Raw genomic sequence first — 19,414 nt, 5'->3', positions numbered from 1 at the left:
CCCGGAAGTATTTACCGGCGCCCGCCTTCCTGGTGCCACTGGGAGATCACAAACCAGGTGGCCCGGAAAGTCAGGCACCGGGTAAATGTTACTCATTACCATATAGTCCCCTAGGACTCTATGGGAATGGGGACGAAAAAGCACCGGCACCGTTAAGGATGCGGCTGCTTCTGTGACGGGTATGACTACCGTGGCCGATGTGCCCGGCAGGCTCAGACCCGTTGGTGCCGGCAGCCCCAGCAGGCAGACCTGTAATATGTAGGTCTGGAAACAGTGCCGGTAAGGTTATCGGCACCCTTGTTTCCGAACGGGCAGGGTCAGAATGAGGCCCATTGGTTTGGTCTCTTTGTTTCTATGCCTTTGGCGGTCTTCAGTACTGAAGACCGCCTCTGGCGTCTGTCTGGGGTGGGCAGGAAGTGAGGGAGGTCCCCAAAACTCTCTGATTAGTCTCCCAGGAGACCCAAACGCGCTCTGGCGTGATTGGCTGGCTGACTGTCCAGCAAGGACAGCCACCCTGCTGGGTGAGTGGCAGATAGGCTGGAATGAAAGGGAGAAAACTGTTTAAAGGGAGAGTCTCTTGGACTGGAAAGCAGAATCGACCACTGGAACGAAAGAACCGAAGACGAGCTGGAAGAGGACAGCTGCTGCAACTCCTGGACCGTTGGTTTGCCCGGTGAAGCCGTACTGCAGGTCCGAATTGCAAAGTTCATCTCGACAGAGAAGCCCCTTCAAGGACGACTTCTTCCTTTGAGTTGGTGGAACCAATCAACTTGCAAGCCACCTGGATACCATTCTCGGAGCTGGTTAGGATTAACCAGGTAGAAGGACACCAACTTGTGTGCTTGAATTACAGCTACTGGAACTGAAGTGACTCCATTTTGTCAGCATTTTTCAAAGATCCCGTGCAGTGCAGGAGTCCCCTGATGTCCTCCCTCTTGTCTCCAAGACTGAGGCTCAGGAACAGCGAGATCTGCAGGAACTGCCAGTAACCAACGTCTTCAGCTGCATCCTTTGCTTCATATTAAGGTACTGTGCCAAACCGATTGAGAGAACGCATCTCTCGCGGTGAAAGTTCGTGGAACTTTCCCAACTTGCAGGCCTACTCCGCTTGTGACCCAACATATGATTCTTTTTCGTACAAACTACTTCTGAGAACTTTGGTAATTACTTTACCGTTTACTACAAGAACTGCTCTTTCCTATCCAAGACACTAGTCCATTGACTTTAGCCTAGGCCTATTGAACTGAATCGAGTCCTCTAGTAAACTGAAACTATTTGCACTGCCCAAGAAAGTATTTGTGATCTGTTCTATTTACTTGTGCCTTTGCCCTCCTATTTAAAAAGTAACTGAAATGCTAGTTTGCTCCTATTTGAGGGTAGCCTAATTTACTCAGAAACGTATTGGTTTGGTGTTGAAGTTTATTTGTGGATAATATTAAGTTGCCTCCTTCTAGTGAATGTTTTCTAAATGATGGTATAATAAATGAATACGTGCTTTACCAGGACATCTTGAGTATAAGTGTCTACTTCAACCACTGTGATTCTAAGACCTCTGTGTAACCTCTTGTACTGCTCACATTCCCTCTTGCGATAAGCCTGGCTTCTCAGCTCGCTACCACAAAACTGTAGTACAGACTTATACCAAGGGTTGGTTTTGCTTACACCTGTAGTCCTAATTGTATGTGGTGGTCCTGGACGGTACTTCATGCAATTCTGCCTAAAAAGCGCTATATAAAAACTAGTTATTATTTAGTCTATTTCGATAACAACTTGTGCTTCCTACTGGTACATCCTTGGGGCACGGCTTTACAGATACCATCCAAGCCTGCTATAATTCTGCATGGCCTACCCAGGCGACACAAACCACCTCCTTTAGACTATGCTTTCCAACTACAGAGCTAGCATTCACATGACTGGTGTTCCAGTTCAAGCAGCTAAACCTACCTTGATGGCATAATGCTAGACATTTGTGTGGGCATAACTATGCCTTGGATGGTGGCTTACATCATGCTTACACCACCTTATCGGAACATGCTCGCTAACTAAACATGTTTTCTTCCTGTGGAGTGAGCCTCGGTTCCCTGACTGAGTGAAAAGCACCGCTTTACAGAGAGGGCTGGTAACAATTGTGTCATCAGTTGCCTGGGGTGGAGTGCATTTCTCTTGTAAATTTAGTTACTCGACTTGCAGGGCTGGCAGGATTTTAAAGAACTTGTAAGGTCCGAGTCACTACTTGTCTCTGCAGTATCCAGCCTGGAGAGAGCGAAGAGGTTGAACAGGACCACCACTGGTCCAAGCTGCTAACAGATAATTGAATGCAGGCCAACTATTTAACTCCATCTTATAAGACTGGCCCATTCATCCAACTGGGCCCAGAGATTTGACATTAGGAGGGGCATGTTTCTGAAACCTATGTGCCTCACAAACCTGAAAATTCTATGGTCCTGTGAGACAACTTTGTGTTAGTAAAATAACTTTTCAGAATATGGTTACAGTCAGTTTCCTGTATATGTTGTAAGTACCCATTTTTATTATAAAACATATATAGTGTGGTAATTAAAAATAAGTGAGGTTTCGCCTATAAGTCTGACTGCTGTGTATAGCCATGACCAGAGAGGGTAGCGTAGTACTAGAGGGGGGGGGGGGAATACGTTGTGTATAGACATAACCATGGAGGGTAGCGCTTTACTAGGGGGGAGAATAGATTAAAACGTGAGGCCTGAGCGAGTGACAGGATTAGGAACAAATTAGTTGGCTCAAAATGACAGGATTTTGCAGTTGGGGCTTAGAGAATCCCTATGAAGACAGTTGTGTAGCTGAAACCAACTCATGGCTTCTGCTAAGGGGAATCAAAAATGTCTGACAATGAGTTATTAATTTTCCTCTATGTGGAAAGAACCCACCACTACATACAATTGGCAGAGTTCTGGCATCCATGTGTGGCTTGCTAAAAGAGGGCGAATACTACAGAAATACACAGGATATAGCCCGTGGCAAGGTTTTGAGTCTATGGCCAGTAAATTGACTGGACAGACTTAAAGACGACTGACTAGGCGAGTATCAACAATGGTAAGGAAGGAAAGTAGGATCTTCTTTGTTCTCAGAGACTGCAGATTCCAGCCATCCACTTTCTGTATTGTTCCCTCTTGATTGAATAATACTTTACTGAAGAAGCAAGTAAATGAAAAAAATAAATGCTGTGTTAGTCCAGTTTCACAAATCACGCAAGATGCAGGTTTTGATCGCTGCTCTAACTAAAAATCATATGCAGAAACGGAACGACACATTGGCTTTCAAAGTCCCACAAACTTCTTTGTCAGATGGTGCGGTGTGAAATGATTCATAAAGAGAAGGCCACAGCTCAGTTTCTTTAAAAAATAAAATAAAAGGCATTTTTAATTTCATTGACTGAAGGAACAGTATTTACCTGGAATGTGGGTGTGGAAACTGCAGTCTTATCTAAAAGTCCGTAAAACCCATAGAAGCAGGGAACACAACAATATGGAAACCGTACACATTTTTATCTGAAAGTTGCATTTAACAAAAAGGGGTGGTGGGTGGGGGTGAGAATCCTTTTCACAAGAAGTTAGACCCATAGGCAGTGTTCAAACGGGCCCTGGTTGTTTTAAAATAACAGTCGTTTTTTGGAAAGCTGCGTTGAAATTAGAGGTTTAAAAACAGATAATTAAGAAACACTGTCAGTACTGCATTTTCCTCACACAACACAGTACAAAAATGTGTTCTGAAGCAGTTAGGAGTTTTCCTAAAGTCCACTTGATGCAAGGCCAAGTATCCCTTCGTATTGGTCTCCAACTCTTAGTAGAAGTCTGTACTACCCAAAGGATCTATTAGAATTGTAGAGCAGCCAGACTTATCTGTACGTGAGCTGTAAGTACACTGAACCCAGTCAATACAATTATCCACTAAACTCTACACACTGAAGGTTATATCGAAACATATTTGGTTTTATATACACAAGGCAGGTAAGTAAATATTCTATTAGACTAACCAACACACATAGGACTTATTTGCAATACCTTTCAACGGTGACTGCTTCAACTGTAGTTGCTCACAGTAACAACTGTTAGAGAATTACACTAATGACAGTTCTACTGTATTACTAGTAGTGCTGCGCACTTGCATAAATTACAGATAAACAATAATTGCATCCGGGCAATAAAGTTACATCAGACAAAGTGTGTAGGAAGGAAAGGGAGGGTTATTCACACATGACTTTGTAGTAACACTTTTCAAGGCTATCTAGCGTTTTGGTAGTCTAATTCCTAACTATCTAAAAGTCAGTGAAGGAGTCTTATGTAGCAGCTGGAAAGGCAAAGTTGATACTTTATAGTTACTTAAGTAAAAATGGCTAGCAAGATAAGTTAAGTGACCCTGCAAAGGACTCCCTACTAGGACACAGGCTGTTCAGCCTGGGCCAGAGTTATTGGTGGTCACCCAAACACCTTGTAATGCACGCCAGTCCCATTGGAGCGACTCTTCTGCTTGAGGCAAGTTCTACCTTCAGCCCCACAGTACCTTATGTTAGAAGAAGCAAACATTGCTGGATTCTCTCCTGTGAAGCAGCAAAGGACCCGGTCTCCTGTCTCCTCTTTCTTGTGATGAAAGGAAGGACTCTGAATGGTATGTCACAGTAGCAGTCGCGAGAAAGGTCTCTCAGCGTGATTATTGCAGTCTCCCACATCGATCTGCAGTTTTGGCACCTTTTTATCAGCTCCAACAAAGGACGGTTATTGCCTGGTCAATCTTCTTCGGTTCTTCAGTCCTGCACTCTGGTGAGTGGGACTTGGATGAATGGAATTGTGCCTCTGGAGCTCAAAGTTCTGGGCAAATTCGGCCTTGCAAAGACGTTGCACTGTAAATGGGTCAGAGTTCCCCTGGTATTCGCGGTTTGTAGCCCTGTAAGGTCACAGCATCTCGGGGATGGCTCCATGTGCAGTTCGCCTTGGGGCTAGTTGGTCCCACCAGCCAAAGGGAATGAGTAATCCTCTTCGGAGCTCCCCTGTCGATAAGAAAATAGGGTAGTAGCGGTTGCTTCACGGTTACTGGAAGGGACTACATACGTCTCTGGTAGGCTTCAGCTTCGTATCTTCTGTTCCAGTGGGCGACTTGCCTTCTGCCTCAGGAACCTTACCTTTTATTCAGATTTCCCATTCACTCGTCTGAAAACTCTCCCAGAAGTGTACAGAAAGGGGCCTGTGGCTGTCCAATCAGGACGATACAATATAATTTGTTCACAGGGTCACTTGCTTCCCCGAAACCATTTATGTCTGCCCAGTCGTATGTTAGTGTTTATTAAATAACATACAATTCCAATTAGTATGAAAAATATCAATTTATTTACTTCTCATACAACACATTTCAATAAAAAAATATAAACATAAGTATTACAGATTTTCCTCAAAATTCTAAAAAACTTTCAGTTTAAGCACAATCGTGCTGCACATCAACAATGTTTTATGGTACCTAAATTCATCAATACTTAATTTAATACATAGAGTAAATTCTTATTCAAGATCTGTTAGCTACCATCTCCTATTCAGGAAGCACACGCAAGTCCATACCACTTATAACCATCTATGCCACTGTCACTCATTCTATCAATTATACAACATTCACAACACACCCGACATGTTTCTTTCCTTATGATTTCACGCTGTTAGCTAGAAAGTTCAGGGGTATGTACCACATTGATTTACAATGTACATGCTACTCTTGTCTTGTTGAATTCGTTGGGGGTAGACCATCTGATACCCTCCCTTTAATCCTTGCTCCGGGCAAGACCACCGAGTGAATATCTGTGGGAAAGTATAGGAACATCAGTTTTATTACTCGACCACTCCTAGTTGTAATTTTGATTAATTGCAATGTGCCGTGTTAAACATCACAGCGGAAGGGAATCATTAATTTAGCAACTCCTTCCTAACTTCTATCGTAGACTAACCAATCAGGACAGCCAGCCCTCCATCCCCCAGTGGGATCTGGTTTCATTCGGGCACTCTGGCAAACAAAGGGGAGTGTAAATCTCCTCCCCCACTGCATGCCTTCACAGACACACTGGAGCCTGGGCAGGGGCACACAGTGTTCCTGCCAAAGACAAAACACACATCGATACCTTCCTCTCCCAGAACGGTAGAAGGGCCAACCAATGCCACGTAAGGACATAGGTGACCCTTTGGTGCAGGTGCATAACCGAGTTTGTGAGAAGAGAAGAAGCATACTAGACATGTTGGCAGTCCACATAAGGTGGTGCATGCCAATGTCTCATAAGTAAACGTTTTAGGAGGGATACAAAGTATTCCTCTTTCCACAAGAACAGTAGTTCTAATGAAAGACATATAGAACCCAAAGGGTTCCCAAAAACACAGCAGAGGTTGCTGTGTGCTGCAAAAGTGTAACACATAGAAAGTGCCCAAAAAAGTAAATAAGAATGAATGAGGGCAAAAGGGCTTCCCTCATTCAGGATAGAAAGAAAAAAGTGCTGGGGGGCGGGGCAGGGGTCTCACTAGGAGAGGGGATTAAGCATAAAACTGAAAATCTCCCTCACAGAAGCCTCTTTTGTAGTGCCAGGACATCGCAGTGATTCAATACATCCACCAACGTTCCCAGGTAACATGGATTGAGAAGGACTGAAGGCAATCGTACCGGGATAAATAAGGAATCCCAAAAAATTGGTTTGGAAGTTAAGAAAGGACAATTGTTTATTAAACTAAAGGGAAAGAAAAAATTGTAATAATTGAAAACTCTCCTGATGAACCACGTGTGTTAAACGTGGAGAAACACGTGTTGAGAGACTGAATGGATATAATTATTTGAAGAAGATAATTCTGTTTGAAAGGAAATAAAAAAACAAAGATGTGTTTAATCGATCAAAGATGCTTCTCTGTTTGATTTAAAAAATTTTGAAAGGGAATACCGGAAGCGCACTCTAAGGAAGCGTACTAATAAAAAGAACGTTCCCAGGCTGGCATACAATGTGACACTACAAAACTGCTAGAGGTTTAACCGGTGCAGTCTCTGATGGTAACTTAGTGTGCCTCAAGCCGCACAATAGTTTCCTCACTTGCACACAGTGTGGCAACAATCCGAAATATGTTACAGATTTTTTTATGCCTTTTATCAGAATTGACTTACTGAATAAACGCCTAACAAATGCACAATGAATAAAGAACAGTGCTGCGTCTGTTGTCATCTCGGCATGTCCCATGCCCGTTAACAGGTGCCACCAATTTGAACTTAAACGCACAAGATTTCCATTGCCTGTGTACTGTGCCCCTCACTTGGGGTCCTGGGCATGCAGTAGTGTCCAACTACTGCCCAGGTGGTGAGAAATGGTACTGGAGGGTGTTCTTCAAACTTTGAGCCCAGGTCTTTCAATGCTATCAACAAAGCTAGCCATAGTGTGTCATAGAGTATCTATGTTCAAAATACTGTCTTTTAAGTTTAGCATTTTCAGGTACTTGAGCTCCCACGTCCGTCCGTCCGTCTGTGTTATTCGAGAGGCCACCTTTAAGACAATCACTGATAGATCCTGCAAAGAATGCCCATCCTGTGGGAAGTGTCGGCACACTGTTTTTCTGTTTTGTGGTTAGAGATGGAGCATTTATGTAGGTTTATACTTCACATAGCTCCTTGCAGGTCTCGCCTACATTTTTTTTATATTGGATGAGGTACACGACATTCGATAGTCTGTAGTTATAAGTTTCTTCTATCTGTATTGTTCAGGACTGCAGGGGTTTTTAGGGCAGTTGTGCAGATGTCTTGGCATGTTTTACATCATGATGTTGCTGGGTACATTGCAGATCTACTTTGTGCTTAATGAACTATACATGTACTCCTAGCGAGAGACTGTGCTATCTTTCTTTGTTGTTTTTATGCAATTAGGGGACCTCCTTTGAAATGGTTGCTCAGCTCATCATCCATGCTTAATATTAGTTGTTCCTTAAATCGTATTCAGTTGCGTTGGTGGTGGATGGTAGTTGATAAAGGAATTTGTTCTATGCCCCTGCATTGTAGCAGGTTGTCTAGGGGCATTTTCTGCACAGTCTAATTCCGATATGTGTGGCTGAGTGACCCTTCTGCAAGAAGGAAGTGCAGAGTGCAGCAAGTTGGTTGTCCCTGGTCTTCCTGTTGGAGCAAACAAATTAGTATTAGTTGGCCTGGCTTTAAAGAACAGGCAGTTGTGTGGCTTGAAGGCATTTGCTCCTTTCGTTGGGTTTCTTGGATATTGTTTCTAGATGGCCATTCCGTCTGTAGAAAACCCCTCAACGCTCACACCAGAAAAAAAAATGTAGCCCACTAGGGAAAAAAGGCCCAGCAGACCTCCTGCAAGGAGAACAAGTTTTATTTCCACAAGAATAGAGATGCACCAGCAAAGCACTCTGCTGCCTCAGAACATTCTGCCAAAATCAGCATGAGCTATGCTTTAAAAAAGGCATACAACATCATCAATAACATAGTTACATATGGTACAAATCCGAGTGGCTGGTTGGCGCGACCCTATACATAGGCTACCTGTTCCATAAGGGATACCAGGCCATTGGTCCCAGCCACGTCTGTCCATCTTCTTCCACACAACCTTCTTTTATGCCATCAGGCAGGCAGCTAAAGTTACTTGCTCATTAGGCAAAGAAAAACAATACAAACTTTATCTGTAAGCTAGTGTGCACCTGGTAATGAAGACATGGGTTAAGAGGATACCTAGAAGCCACCTTAACTCGATTCCATACGCATCAGCGCCCTTTCGAAACATTTCACCCTCATTTTAGGTTTGTTGTTCCGCCCCTCCCGGCACATTGCAGCACAAAATCCCATGATCCATGCTGAAGGCAGACTATCCATTCTTACTGATCTTTTTTGATCGATTGGGGGCTGGAGGGGTTAACAGTTCTATGGTCAGTGGACTGGAACCGACTGGTAACTTGGAATGCTGGGGTCTTGGGATGGGGGCTGCTGGGCGCCATTACTTGGAGCTGGGACGAGGGCTCGAGCCCTCCTTCTCATGGGATCACATTGTGCAAGGAGCTCTCAAGCCCCTTGTGGTCTTGCAGGGCGCATTCTTCCTTGGATACGAAATGCAGGCAACATGAGACAATGAAGGGTCTATGAATATCTCTAGCTCTGGCTTTTTTCACTGTTTCCCACAATACAGCCTATTTTACACTCACCCGGCTGCGGTGCAGTGTCAGGCCTCGATTTCAATATAGCTGCTATTACCTAAGATTGCGTCCAATTCCCAGTGTCTCCTAAACCAACAACATGCCCTACTTATCCTACATGACAGCCCCTTCTGCCACTCCCCATACCCTTCTGGGCCCCTACTGTGCACTTCCAGGCCTTAGCCTCATTCAAAACCATTTAGGGTCCTGGGACGATCGCCCCCCTTTCCCAAGACTTCCAACCAAGAGGGTTGTATCCAAGAAATGTAAGCTCTTCTTGGGAGCATTCCACCGTGAACTTGATGCATTGGGGGGGGGGGCCCATTTAGTGAGTAATGGGATTGATTAAGAGCGTCTTCATTTCCTGTCCAAATCAACAAGATATATCAACATAATTCAGGTATGTTAATGGTTTCTGGGATTGCTGTTCTAACAACTTTTGTTCAAGGTATGGTCTTGTTTCCAGATTCCCATTCCAAGCATACTGTTCCTTTAGCCAATAAAGTTTGAAATGTCTTTATTCATTTGGAGAAAAAAAAACCTGTGTTCTGGCTATCTTTGTGAATCATTTCACACTGCTGCATCTGACAAAGAAGTCTATGGGACTTGGAAAGCTAATGCTTTGTTCCATCTCTGCATAGCATTTCGGTTAATTCAATGAAAAAGGTATTAAAATCTGCATCTTGGGCGATTTTAAAACTGGACTAATATGGCAGTGAACTTTTTTCTTAGACAGTGGTAGATCTGCCAAATGAGGAGATAGGATACCTAGCTCGACAGCGGTATCCTCAACCCTCTGGCTGCCTGCAAAAAACAAAATATGATACCAGTAGAACCCACGATCGGGAAACCCAGAGGACTGCTCATAGCATGGTTTACACTGATCAGTTCTGCGCAAAAGGATCATAGAAAATAAGGAATCACCTCATACACAATCTCAACTCCAAGAAAACGAGACGGAGAAAGGAGATAAAATAACCTCACACAGCTGAGAGAGCAAATCAATGTCAGCACCACAACTCAAACGTGAGCTCCAAAAGAACTACCAAAAGACACTGGCCCTCATTACAAGTCCCTGCCGGTACAACCGGCAGAAACCCTGCCGGTGTTAACGGCGGGTTGCCGGAGGACTTGTAAGATTTCAAAGCGCCTGGCATACCGGTAACACCAGGGGATTACAACCCTGCCGTTGGCGACAGTAAATTGTAATTCCTCATTCCCATAAGACTCAGTGGGAATGGGGAACACGGAAGCACCGGCACCAATAATAATGGTGCCAGTGCTTCCGTCGCAGCTTTCTTACCTTGGCCGCTGTGGATCCAAAGGAAGACCTCACCACCAGTCAACTATCAATCATCAACCTCATGCGACATGCACGTACACATGCTGGACAGTCTAATCTCCAAGACACTGAACTTCTGCTCCAGCCAGGAACTAGACAAAAAGTCAACACAGCAGGGAAATTGAAGACTACCTACGACACTTGTGCCTCATAGAATACCTTCATGGGCAAAATAATGAACAAAGGGCTTCCCCAGATTTATGATGGCAAGAAAAAGTGCTCAAACTAGACAGCACAATGTGGCTGCAGCATAAAACTTGAAACTTACATCGACTGTCTCACAAAACTTTAAGATCTGACATACTCAACAGGTGACTAAACAGAACTCCCCCCACTCCACAGGAGAGAGGGGCAATAGGAAAACTATAGAGAAAAAGGAAATCATAATACCAGATGTCAAAGGTGGTGCAGTTGTAGTCATGAACACACAGAAATAGAAAATTGAAGCATACAGACAACAACTTCCCACAGACTACCAGGAACTTCTTGAATGCAAAGTTCTTACAATAATTTGTTATGTAGTTTATGTGTTAGAAATATTTTGAAGTGAAAAGAAAGTTTTGCCACAACGACCGACAAGCGGCAGAATTAGGACTAGAATAACTACTGATTTTACTAAAGAAATGATTGCCTCTCAAATTAGCCTGTTTCTTGTTCCCAGAATTGTGGAGTTGGGTTGGTTGTATGTAAGGGCGCATTCAGTAACGTGGGCGTTCTTAGTGAAACAAACCAATATATAGCAGTAAATTATGCAACCCTGAGCCCCTTTTGGTAGACGCCAAAGCCACATTTAAAGCTGATCAGCCTTCTTCACAAAACGCCTCACAAAATGAAGGGGGTGGGGGGAGAAAGAAAATATGATAATGTTCAAAACCCTTTGATTTATTCCATCAGACTGAGTAGTGATTTGACGATCATAATACTCAGTCAGATTCTGCAACAATCTACTTATTGGAAGTGGAGTCACATTGTTGAAAATGTTGGGGGGCACCATGATATCTCATGAAAGGGGTCCCTGCCAAATGACCGGGACAAAATTCCCCCCCCCCAACTTTGTGGTGCACAAACACCCTTGCCCCCCACCCCCTAGAATTACACCTACCTATGCTTATTGGCCAACAACCTCAGTCACCAACCAGCAAATAAACAAGCATTTTTATCTGCTCATAACATCTGAACGACTCAAATCACCAACTCAAACTGCTCACCTTTGGCTTGATTAATCAATGTCAACTGATAAGGGAACGGTGGCACTGGTGATTTTGACCAGTATCGCACAAGTTGGCAATGTTTGGGAAACGATATTAAAATCATGGTCACCAGGTTCCAGTTTCTAAATGGCTTTCCATAGTTAAATTGCTTTGAACAAGTGGGTATGGCCTTTTGTCTATGGGAAAACGTTACAAATATTCTTAGATCTATAGTGAAAAAAGGGCATAACAGCACAGATGCCTCTCATTCAAATATTCTACACGGGCAAGAAACACTGGGTTCTCTCTGTGTACATACTTGGAATAGTTTCTGTAACATGCTACCCTCCCTACCATTGTTCTTTGCCTCTTATGAGGTGGGAGTGATAGGCGATAATGTGTAGAGTCCAACTGGTGTGGGACTTTACAAGACTTGGTATTAGGTAACCCACCTTTTAATATAGGCCTGTACTAAGTTGGTAGAGCGACTGAGCAGCCAGCCTTATCTTAAGAGGGGTAGGCAATGTGAGCTGTACATTGAAATTAGTAAATACAGGTATCCAAGTAAACTCTTACACGGTTAAAGTTATTTATATATACACACACACACACAAGGATAATTGGACAATCTTTAAAAGGCAGCATCTAATAGTAACATTAAATCAAATGTTAGGATTCAGTTCAACAAGAGAAATAAAATAGGCGAGTAAACTTTTCTTGCTAAACATGGTCCAGCACACTGAGTGATGTCATTTGAGGTCAGTGTTAACACTTATTTGTGATCACCATTACAATATTCAGTTTCAAGGAGGGAAAAGTTAGTCAGATAAGAACATACTCGATAAGTAGTAAAACAGTTAGATTCTCCCAGTGGGATGTAGGCAGTCTTTTATCCGAGCAATAATAGTGTTCAACAATTAAAACCTGTGAGGGAACAAGTGCTGCCAAAGCCAAGAGGTTCAGAGGAGGAGCCTTTAGGAAACTAGGATAGCCAAAGTCAATGGGTAGTTCAAAGCTCTGATGCACCCTTCTTAGAGGATGTTTTTAAAACAGTCAGCCGTTCTAGAAAAATCACAGAAGCTCAAAGAGGAGCCACCTTGAAGAAGCACAAACTGGGAGGCCAGTACAGGCGAGTTGTCAACTCAAAAAGGTTTAAAATGGTACTCGCAAAGCTAGGAAGCACTACAAATGGCAAAAGGTACATGTACCCTAAACCCAACAGTACCCAAGAATTGAAGAATTGGTTTCACTGGATGCCTTCCTGATGCAGTGTAGCAGAACCTTGTTCCTGGTGACAAAAGGGAGGACGTCTGACGGGATACTGTGGCAGCAATCGAGGGTCCTCTGGGTGCTTACAAAGTTTTGGCCGGATTCACACTTCCGAAGACAATGCACTCGAATATGGTCTGGCGTCGCCGGGCATTGGGATTCTGCAGCTTTCGAAAGTCACAGCAGGTCGGGGGTTGCACCAAAATGAAGCTTGTCTCGAGGCTAGTTGGTCCCACCAGCCCAAGGGAGGAAGTCATCCCTTGTGGGTCATTCCCAGTCGAAACAAAAACGGGGTCAGCACAGCTGCAGGGCTTCACCGGGCACTTTGCGGTCCAGCAGGGTGCTGCTGGCATCTCTTCACGTCTTCATCGGATATTGTCCTCCAGTGGTCGACTCTACCCCAAGTCCCAAAAAGCCTTTTAAGCAAGTTCCCATTCATTCACAGCCCTGGAGCTGTCAATCTCCCAGGAGGGTGACAGCCAGCCAGCCAGCCAGCCAGCCAGCCAGAACTGGTTTCACTCAGGCACGCCTAGAGACAAAGGGGCCTGGTCGGGCTTCAGGGCTGAAGCCTGCCTAAGGTAAAATGCACACAGGATTCAAACCTGGTTTAAACAACAGAGTAAAAGCCCAGAAGGAACTAACTGACAAGTTGTGGGGGAAAAAAAAAGAAGACGACTGGGGCCATTTTGGAAAAATGTTCCCCCGTGGGTGCTGTACTGCAGCTGAGAAATCAGCCTGCAGATACATGGCACAAACGTAGTAAAGAAACCACTGCCACCAGCCATTCAAGTTAGTTAATGTAACAAATAGTTACATGAGAAGGGGGATACAGAGTTGCTATGTAACCCCCCACGCCCGCACCAACACTCCACATAGGGTGGTGGGTGCTGCACCCACAAAAGAAAAGGTAAGACCAACATCATCTTACTACTCTTCGGAACAGTAGTACACCGAAAACCCAAGAGAATGTATTAACACATTAAGAGAGAGTTGCAGTGCACAATGGTGCCGTGTGTCACTGTGCAAAAACGCAGATGCCTATGGAGTTTAATCATAAGTCCTAGTCAGAAAAACACATGAGGGAGTGGGCGGGGGGGGCGGAGGGGGTGAGTCCCACTCACTAAGGAGTAAAAATTAAAAAGCCCGGAGTCCAGCAAAAGAGCTGGGGGTCTAGGAATTGGCACAGAAATAAAAATTCTCCATAACAGGGACCAAACCTGATTTGCATATGGTCTTTCTCCTTTATGTATTTGCTTGGCAAGCCAAGAACGATTGTCTTGAGGGTTGTCCAGAGCGAGGCCAGAGGTTAAGATTAATTCTAAGCCTTCCAGCCATGGCCTCTTATTTTGCTGCATTTATCTTTGACAGATCGAACATATGTGCATGTAACAGCTTGTTATTCACGGATTTTGTGTTTTGCATGTAAAATATAGGAGAAGTCTCAAGTATAGACAGTTGCTCTTGGGATAGATAAAACTAATGTATAATAGCCCAATCCCGCTGTAGCACTGTGACATGCATAGTACAAATACTAATCGAGACTACAGGAGGCGTTTGCATGAATTCCAAGACTGAGATGAACATTCACGTCTACTACGCATGGAGGCATTTGTCACAGTGAAACAGCACAGAGCAAGGCAGTCCATGGCAAATTGCAGACCGTTACACACGCTACCATGACATCCCCATTTTAGGACAAGGCTCATTATGCCACCCCTTAAATCACAACTATAAAATGAACTACTGGAACCCGTTAAGCTACAGTGAGGGTATGCCAGCCTTAATGATCTATAAAAGGTCATACTATGGGTATAAGTATACAAAAGACCGAGTAACACAAGCTAACATTCATTCACATGGTGAATAGGCTACCGTGAACACGGACAAATGCCACGATAGGTAAAAAGAGCAGCCACTCATATCTGTAAAGAATTAACCGCAATAAAAAAGTGGTGCTTTTTTTGGGGCAAACAATGAAGATTTTTCCGTGTGAAGGTCAAACGTATGCAGCTATGCGCTGTACTCGTCCTTTGGAGAGAAAAAAAAGAAGGGCATACGGTTATCTCACCCCTCGGTATGAATGTGAGGTTATCCGCTCACATCACCACTATGCATAGCAGTTGAGGCTATCCAATCAGCTCATAGCTCGGCATGGAGGTCAAAACGCATGCAATCGCGTGATCCTGTATTGTAACGCTCAAAGTATGACACCCCCACATTATGTAGAGGAAAGGTGGGCATAATTGCAACGTTTAGCTAAGTGGTATTTGCAAATCACAACACTCGGCGTGAAGGCACGTGGTGGTGCAATCCCCTCACACATCATCGTAAATGTCAAAGGGGTAAACCTCTCTACATTAAGGAAGATGAAGAGGATGTAATCACCCGAAACTACAGCATGAAGGTCAAGAGGATGCAACAACAACGGGGTTATTATCATAATCCCACTCCTACTTGTGAAGGTCATGGTGTTACGCCCACCTCACCACTAGACGCAAGGTTTACGGAGTTACGCGGGACACCCACCTCATGATCGTAACCCTCAATGTGAAGGTTGAGGGAGAGCACACAGAGGTCAGGGTTCCCTTTTGCTCTTATACTAACGAAACAAGAGCTGGGTCCGATCTGCGCAAAAGGAATGAAAGATCAAGGCTGCCACCTCCCTCACCTGTGGGCTGTATGCTCCGGGGGCTGACGCCCCGACGAGGCTCTGCGTGAAGCCGCTGAACTTGTAATACATTGTTCCCGTACAGCGGGTGCAATGTAGCCGCTCGACTTGCGTGCGGCGCTGGCTGCAGGAAGGGAGGAAGGCGGAAGCAGCGCCGTTCAAGGGCGCTCAGAGATGACGTAGCAGAGGGCGCTGTGCCTGGTTGCTTATTATCGAGCTGGCACTAAAGTGTTTCGCTGTTACGTTGGTTGATGGTGTTTGTGTTTCTCTTCTATTGAGATGCTGGGTTTAGCACAGGGAGTGCGGGCGCTCAAGTTTATGTTTATTTCAGAGATAGTAGGAACTTGAGGCCCAGCGTAAAGCGACCAACGCCAAACGTCCTGTATTTGGCGGAACTTGCCTGTATTGATTGATTTTGTCCTGCGCTGCACAACCTCTGCAGGACGTCAAAGTCCTACTTTGCTTCGCTGGCCTATCAAAGCCTCATCTCCACAGAGTTTACACGTCAATGTGCTAGCCGGAACGGCTCTCGCTCCTAGGTGTCTGTTCACCACCTGAACACGTTGCTCTGTGGCAATGGGAGTACGTCTTCGACATTGATGGGAGGGGGCTTGTTAGCAGCTACTTTTGTCCCTTAAGGAATGGGAGTGCCATACATGCCAACATTCTCTGACCAAAAATCTGTAGGAATCTTAAAGTTTAAAAAATATTGAAAAAATCGGTATTTGTTGCTACTAAATCGGTAGGCGGTAGGACTGATAAAAAGTGGTATACTACCACCTAAATCGGTAGGGTTGTCAAGTATGTAGCAGGTGCCGGAGAGAGGGTCGCTGCGTTGTGCAGCTACGCTGAAGAAATAGCATATTGCACGTGTAGCCTGATGGAAGTGACGAGACTCGCGCAGGGCGGGGCTGAAACGTGTGGTTTCCCCCCCAGCTTCTGGCGCAAGCTCACACCTGTCAGAACTCATTAGGAGAAGTGGCTTGCCATTGCTTCAGCAGCTCGCCCCAACATGTAGATGACTGGCACCAGGGAGCTGAGGTACGGTGAACCATGTGGCTGTTGATATCCAGAAGTGCTGGAGTGGATCTCACAGGCGCCTCTGACAGTCTGGGGAGGTTGCACTGGCACACTAGTCTGCTAACTGCTGCCAGTAAGAACATACCATTATAAAAGCAGCAGCTTGGACGCATCCCTACTGAAGAACGTTCCTCGGATTCTGTGTACTTGCGCACCCTGCAACCGTGGCTGAACAGGCTGCTAAATCCAGGCCCAAAAATATATATATATATATTTTAAATCAGTATTTGTTACCACTAAATCGGTAGGCGGTAGGACTGCTTAAAAAGCGGTATCCTACCGCCTAAATCGGTAGGGTTGGCAAGTATGGAGTGCTGAGACACGGTAAGGGTGCATAATGCAGCATGTGGTGTGGAAAAAAACAGTTTTAAAAACCCAAGTAAGATTCTATGACCGGAATGGAGGCCAGCATTATGGTTCAACTTCCTAAGCACCAACACCCGCATCGGGGGCACGTCCGGAGATGCTGCACACTCTTATGCCCCCTTATGTCCACATTCCATTCACACACCCCCTCCCATACCCAAATGAGAGGCAGGACCAGTTGGCTGAGTGGAGAGAAATTGCCACAGCAAACTTTATTAAAATACATAAAGTCAGGAGTTATCTTACAGGTGTTTCTTTTCACCGCTATCCTCAGGATTCTGCCTTAGAGTAGCATCCTAACCTCCCCCACCCCCTTAGGGTCCTTGCGGACCCATCGAGTGCCCCATCCCTCCCTCTCTACCCCAGGCCAACTTTTATTTTACATTTTCTTTTTCTCTTTAATCATTCATTTTCACATTCCTATTTGTTTTTTTACTTGTCATTTTTTGCTTCATTCTCCTTTACTTTGTTCCATTCAACTTATCACTTTGCCCCTTTAAATTATTCCTTACTTTCCCCTACTTACCCTCTTCTTTACCCCCTTATCTATTTCCCATTTGGTAGTCTCGATTTTTCCCTAAAATTTGCCTGATCCCCATTGCGTTCCTCCCTTAATCCTATCATGACTCCCCCCCCACCCCCCTATTTCCAACCCTGTGCTGTACAAACTTCATCGGCCTTTAAGCTGCCCCCACTCAAGCCTCGCATTGCCCAGCTCCTTCCCTTTTCACCATACTGTTCTCTACCGAGGCCCGCCCCCGTTAGCTACCTTGCTGCGTCCCCGTTAGCCATTCCCTTCAACATTTTCATACCCATACCCAGTTCCTAAAGGTCCTCCCCTAATCTTACCAACCCTCCTCCTCTTATGCCCACTTCCCACAGCATTCCATGGTTCCCATCCTATACATACCCAATTAACTCCCTAAGATGACACTCCCCAATTCCTTCCTATCCCGCCCAAACCATCCCTCTTCTCAGGTTCCCTTCCCCATTCGCTCCCTGCCCCCAATCTTTGTTTCCTCATTACTTCCAGAAGCCCTGCTTTCCCCTAACTCCCTTCTTTCATCCTTTCATTAGGATTCGTTGTTTTCTCTCCTTCTCCTTCGTTACACTCCCTAATTCCCCCCGCTCACGTTTGCGGTTGTAAGGTCTTCCAAGCCCTCTTGCGATTCCCTTTAACATGAGCTCTCCCCTGAGTCTAATACTCCTGGGTGCCGTTCATTCTAAGCGGATGGCTGTGCAGTCTCCTTCTGGTATCCGCCAGTACTTTCTGAAGGGAACGACCTGTGACTCCGCCATGACTCGCTGCGGGTAACCATCACCAGTGAGTTCCTCCTATTAGCGGCCGCCACTAGGCCCCATTTAATGCTAAACGCATCCCCATTCATTCCTCTCACGCAACAAACTGGCCCTCCAGACATGGCCGGCAGCGTGTCGAGTTGTGCTGGGGATTCGCGAACCGAACCCTTGCGGGTTAGGGTTTTTTGGCAATTGCTGCTCAATCGTGTCTGTGCTCCCATACAGGAGGACGTACTGTTATAGACAGCGGCGTGCTGGACTGAGGTCTTCCCTGGACCGCGAGGTTCCTTTTGTAGGAGGCCGCTTATCGGCCATTGTGCTCCCTTCTAGGAGGGCCCTCGCTTGTAGGCGATGGCATAGCGATATTCAATTTTGTGACTGCCTTCCCACTTTGTCGCCATCCTCGCCCAATTTCTCCCCTTGAGCCTTGTTTATTTGCAACTCACGCCTTTTAAGGCATCCTTTATATCCGCTAACATCACACCAACCTCAGACAAGTGCACTTTGTCTGTCCCGAGCAACTCAGCATTTTTAAATTAATCAGCGTGTGTTGAATCCAGCCCATTCCCCTGTACCCCCAAACATTTCTCCATTCTTGCATTCAGTTTTCTCATGGACTCCTCCATCCCTTTATGAGAGTAAGCCCCCACTATGATTGTCTGGGTGTGATTTCAAACCAAAGTAGCTCCTTGCCCCTGAACCCGTTTCCCACCTGGGTCAGCGTCCCCCTCATTCTGGCCAGTAACTCCCTTCTCCCTGTTGCAACCAAGTCTCCCCCCCCCAGGCAGGGCGTTGTTTTGCCTGTAATTGTTCAACACCCCCCATAATTCTTTCCTTAGCAATCATTTTGCGAGCCATGAAATCTGTGTCTGTGAGAAGCCCATGTGTCCGTGAGAAGCCCATGTGACCGTCCTGATGCTCCTTTGTCGCTCCCTCAGCTGCTCTTGCCATGAATGAGGGGCCGATGACCCATACCGATTTGCGATCCTTTTTCGAGCACACTATGTTCCACCACACCCCGTTG

General features: G+C 45.3%; 1 protein-coding gene across 1 annotated transcript in view; it reads right to left on the bottom strand.

The window, feature by feature from the left end:
• COX7A2L (cytochrome c oxidase subunit 7A2 like) overlaps positions 1–15,824 on the bottom strand; it is a 76,380-nt gene extending 60,556 nt beyond the window's left edge. Inside the window, exon 1 of the mRNA XM_069608479.1 lies at positions 15,646–15,824. Coding sequence (XP_069464580.1) covers positions 15,646–15,717 — 72 coding nt within the window. The 5' untranslated portion in view covers positions 15,718–15,824. The remainder of the gene's footprint in view (positions 1–15,645) is intronic.
• Between the last annotated feature and the right edge of the window lie 3,590 nt (positions 15,825–19,414).

Source organism: Ambystoma mexicanum, chromosome 4q, assembly GCF_040938575.1.
Source record: "Ambystoma mexicanum isolate Mex_15411 chromosome 4q, UKY_AmexF1_1, whole genome shotgun sequence".
Lineage (NCBI taxonomy): Eukaryota > Metazoa > Chordata > Amphibia > Caudata > Ambystomatidae > Ambystoma > Ambystoma mexicanum.
The sequence above is the reverse complement of the archived record's forward strand: the minus strand, read 5'-3'. Positions and strand labels throughout refer to the sequence as shown.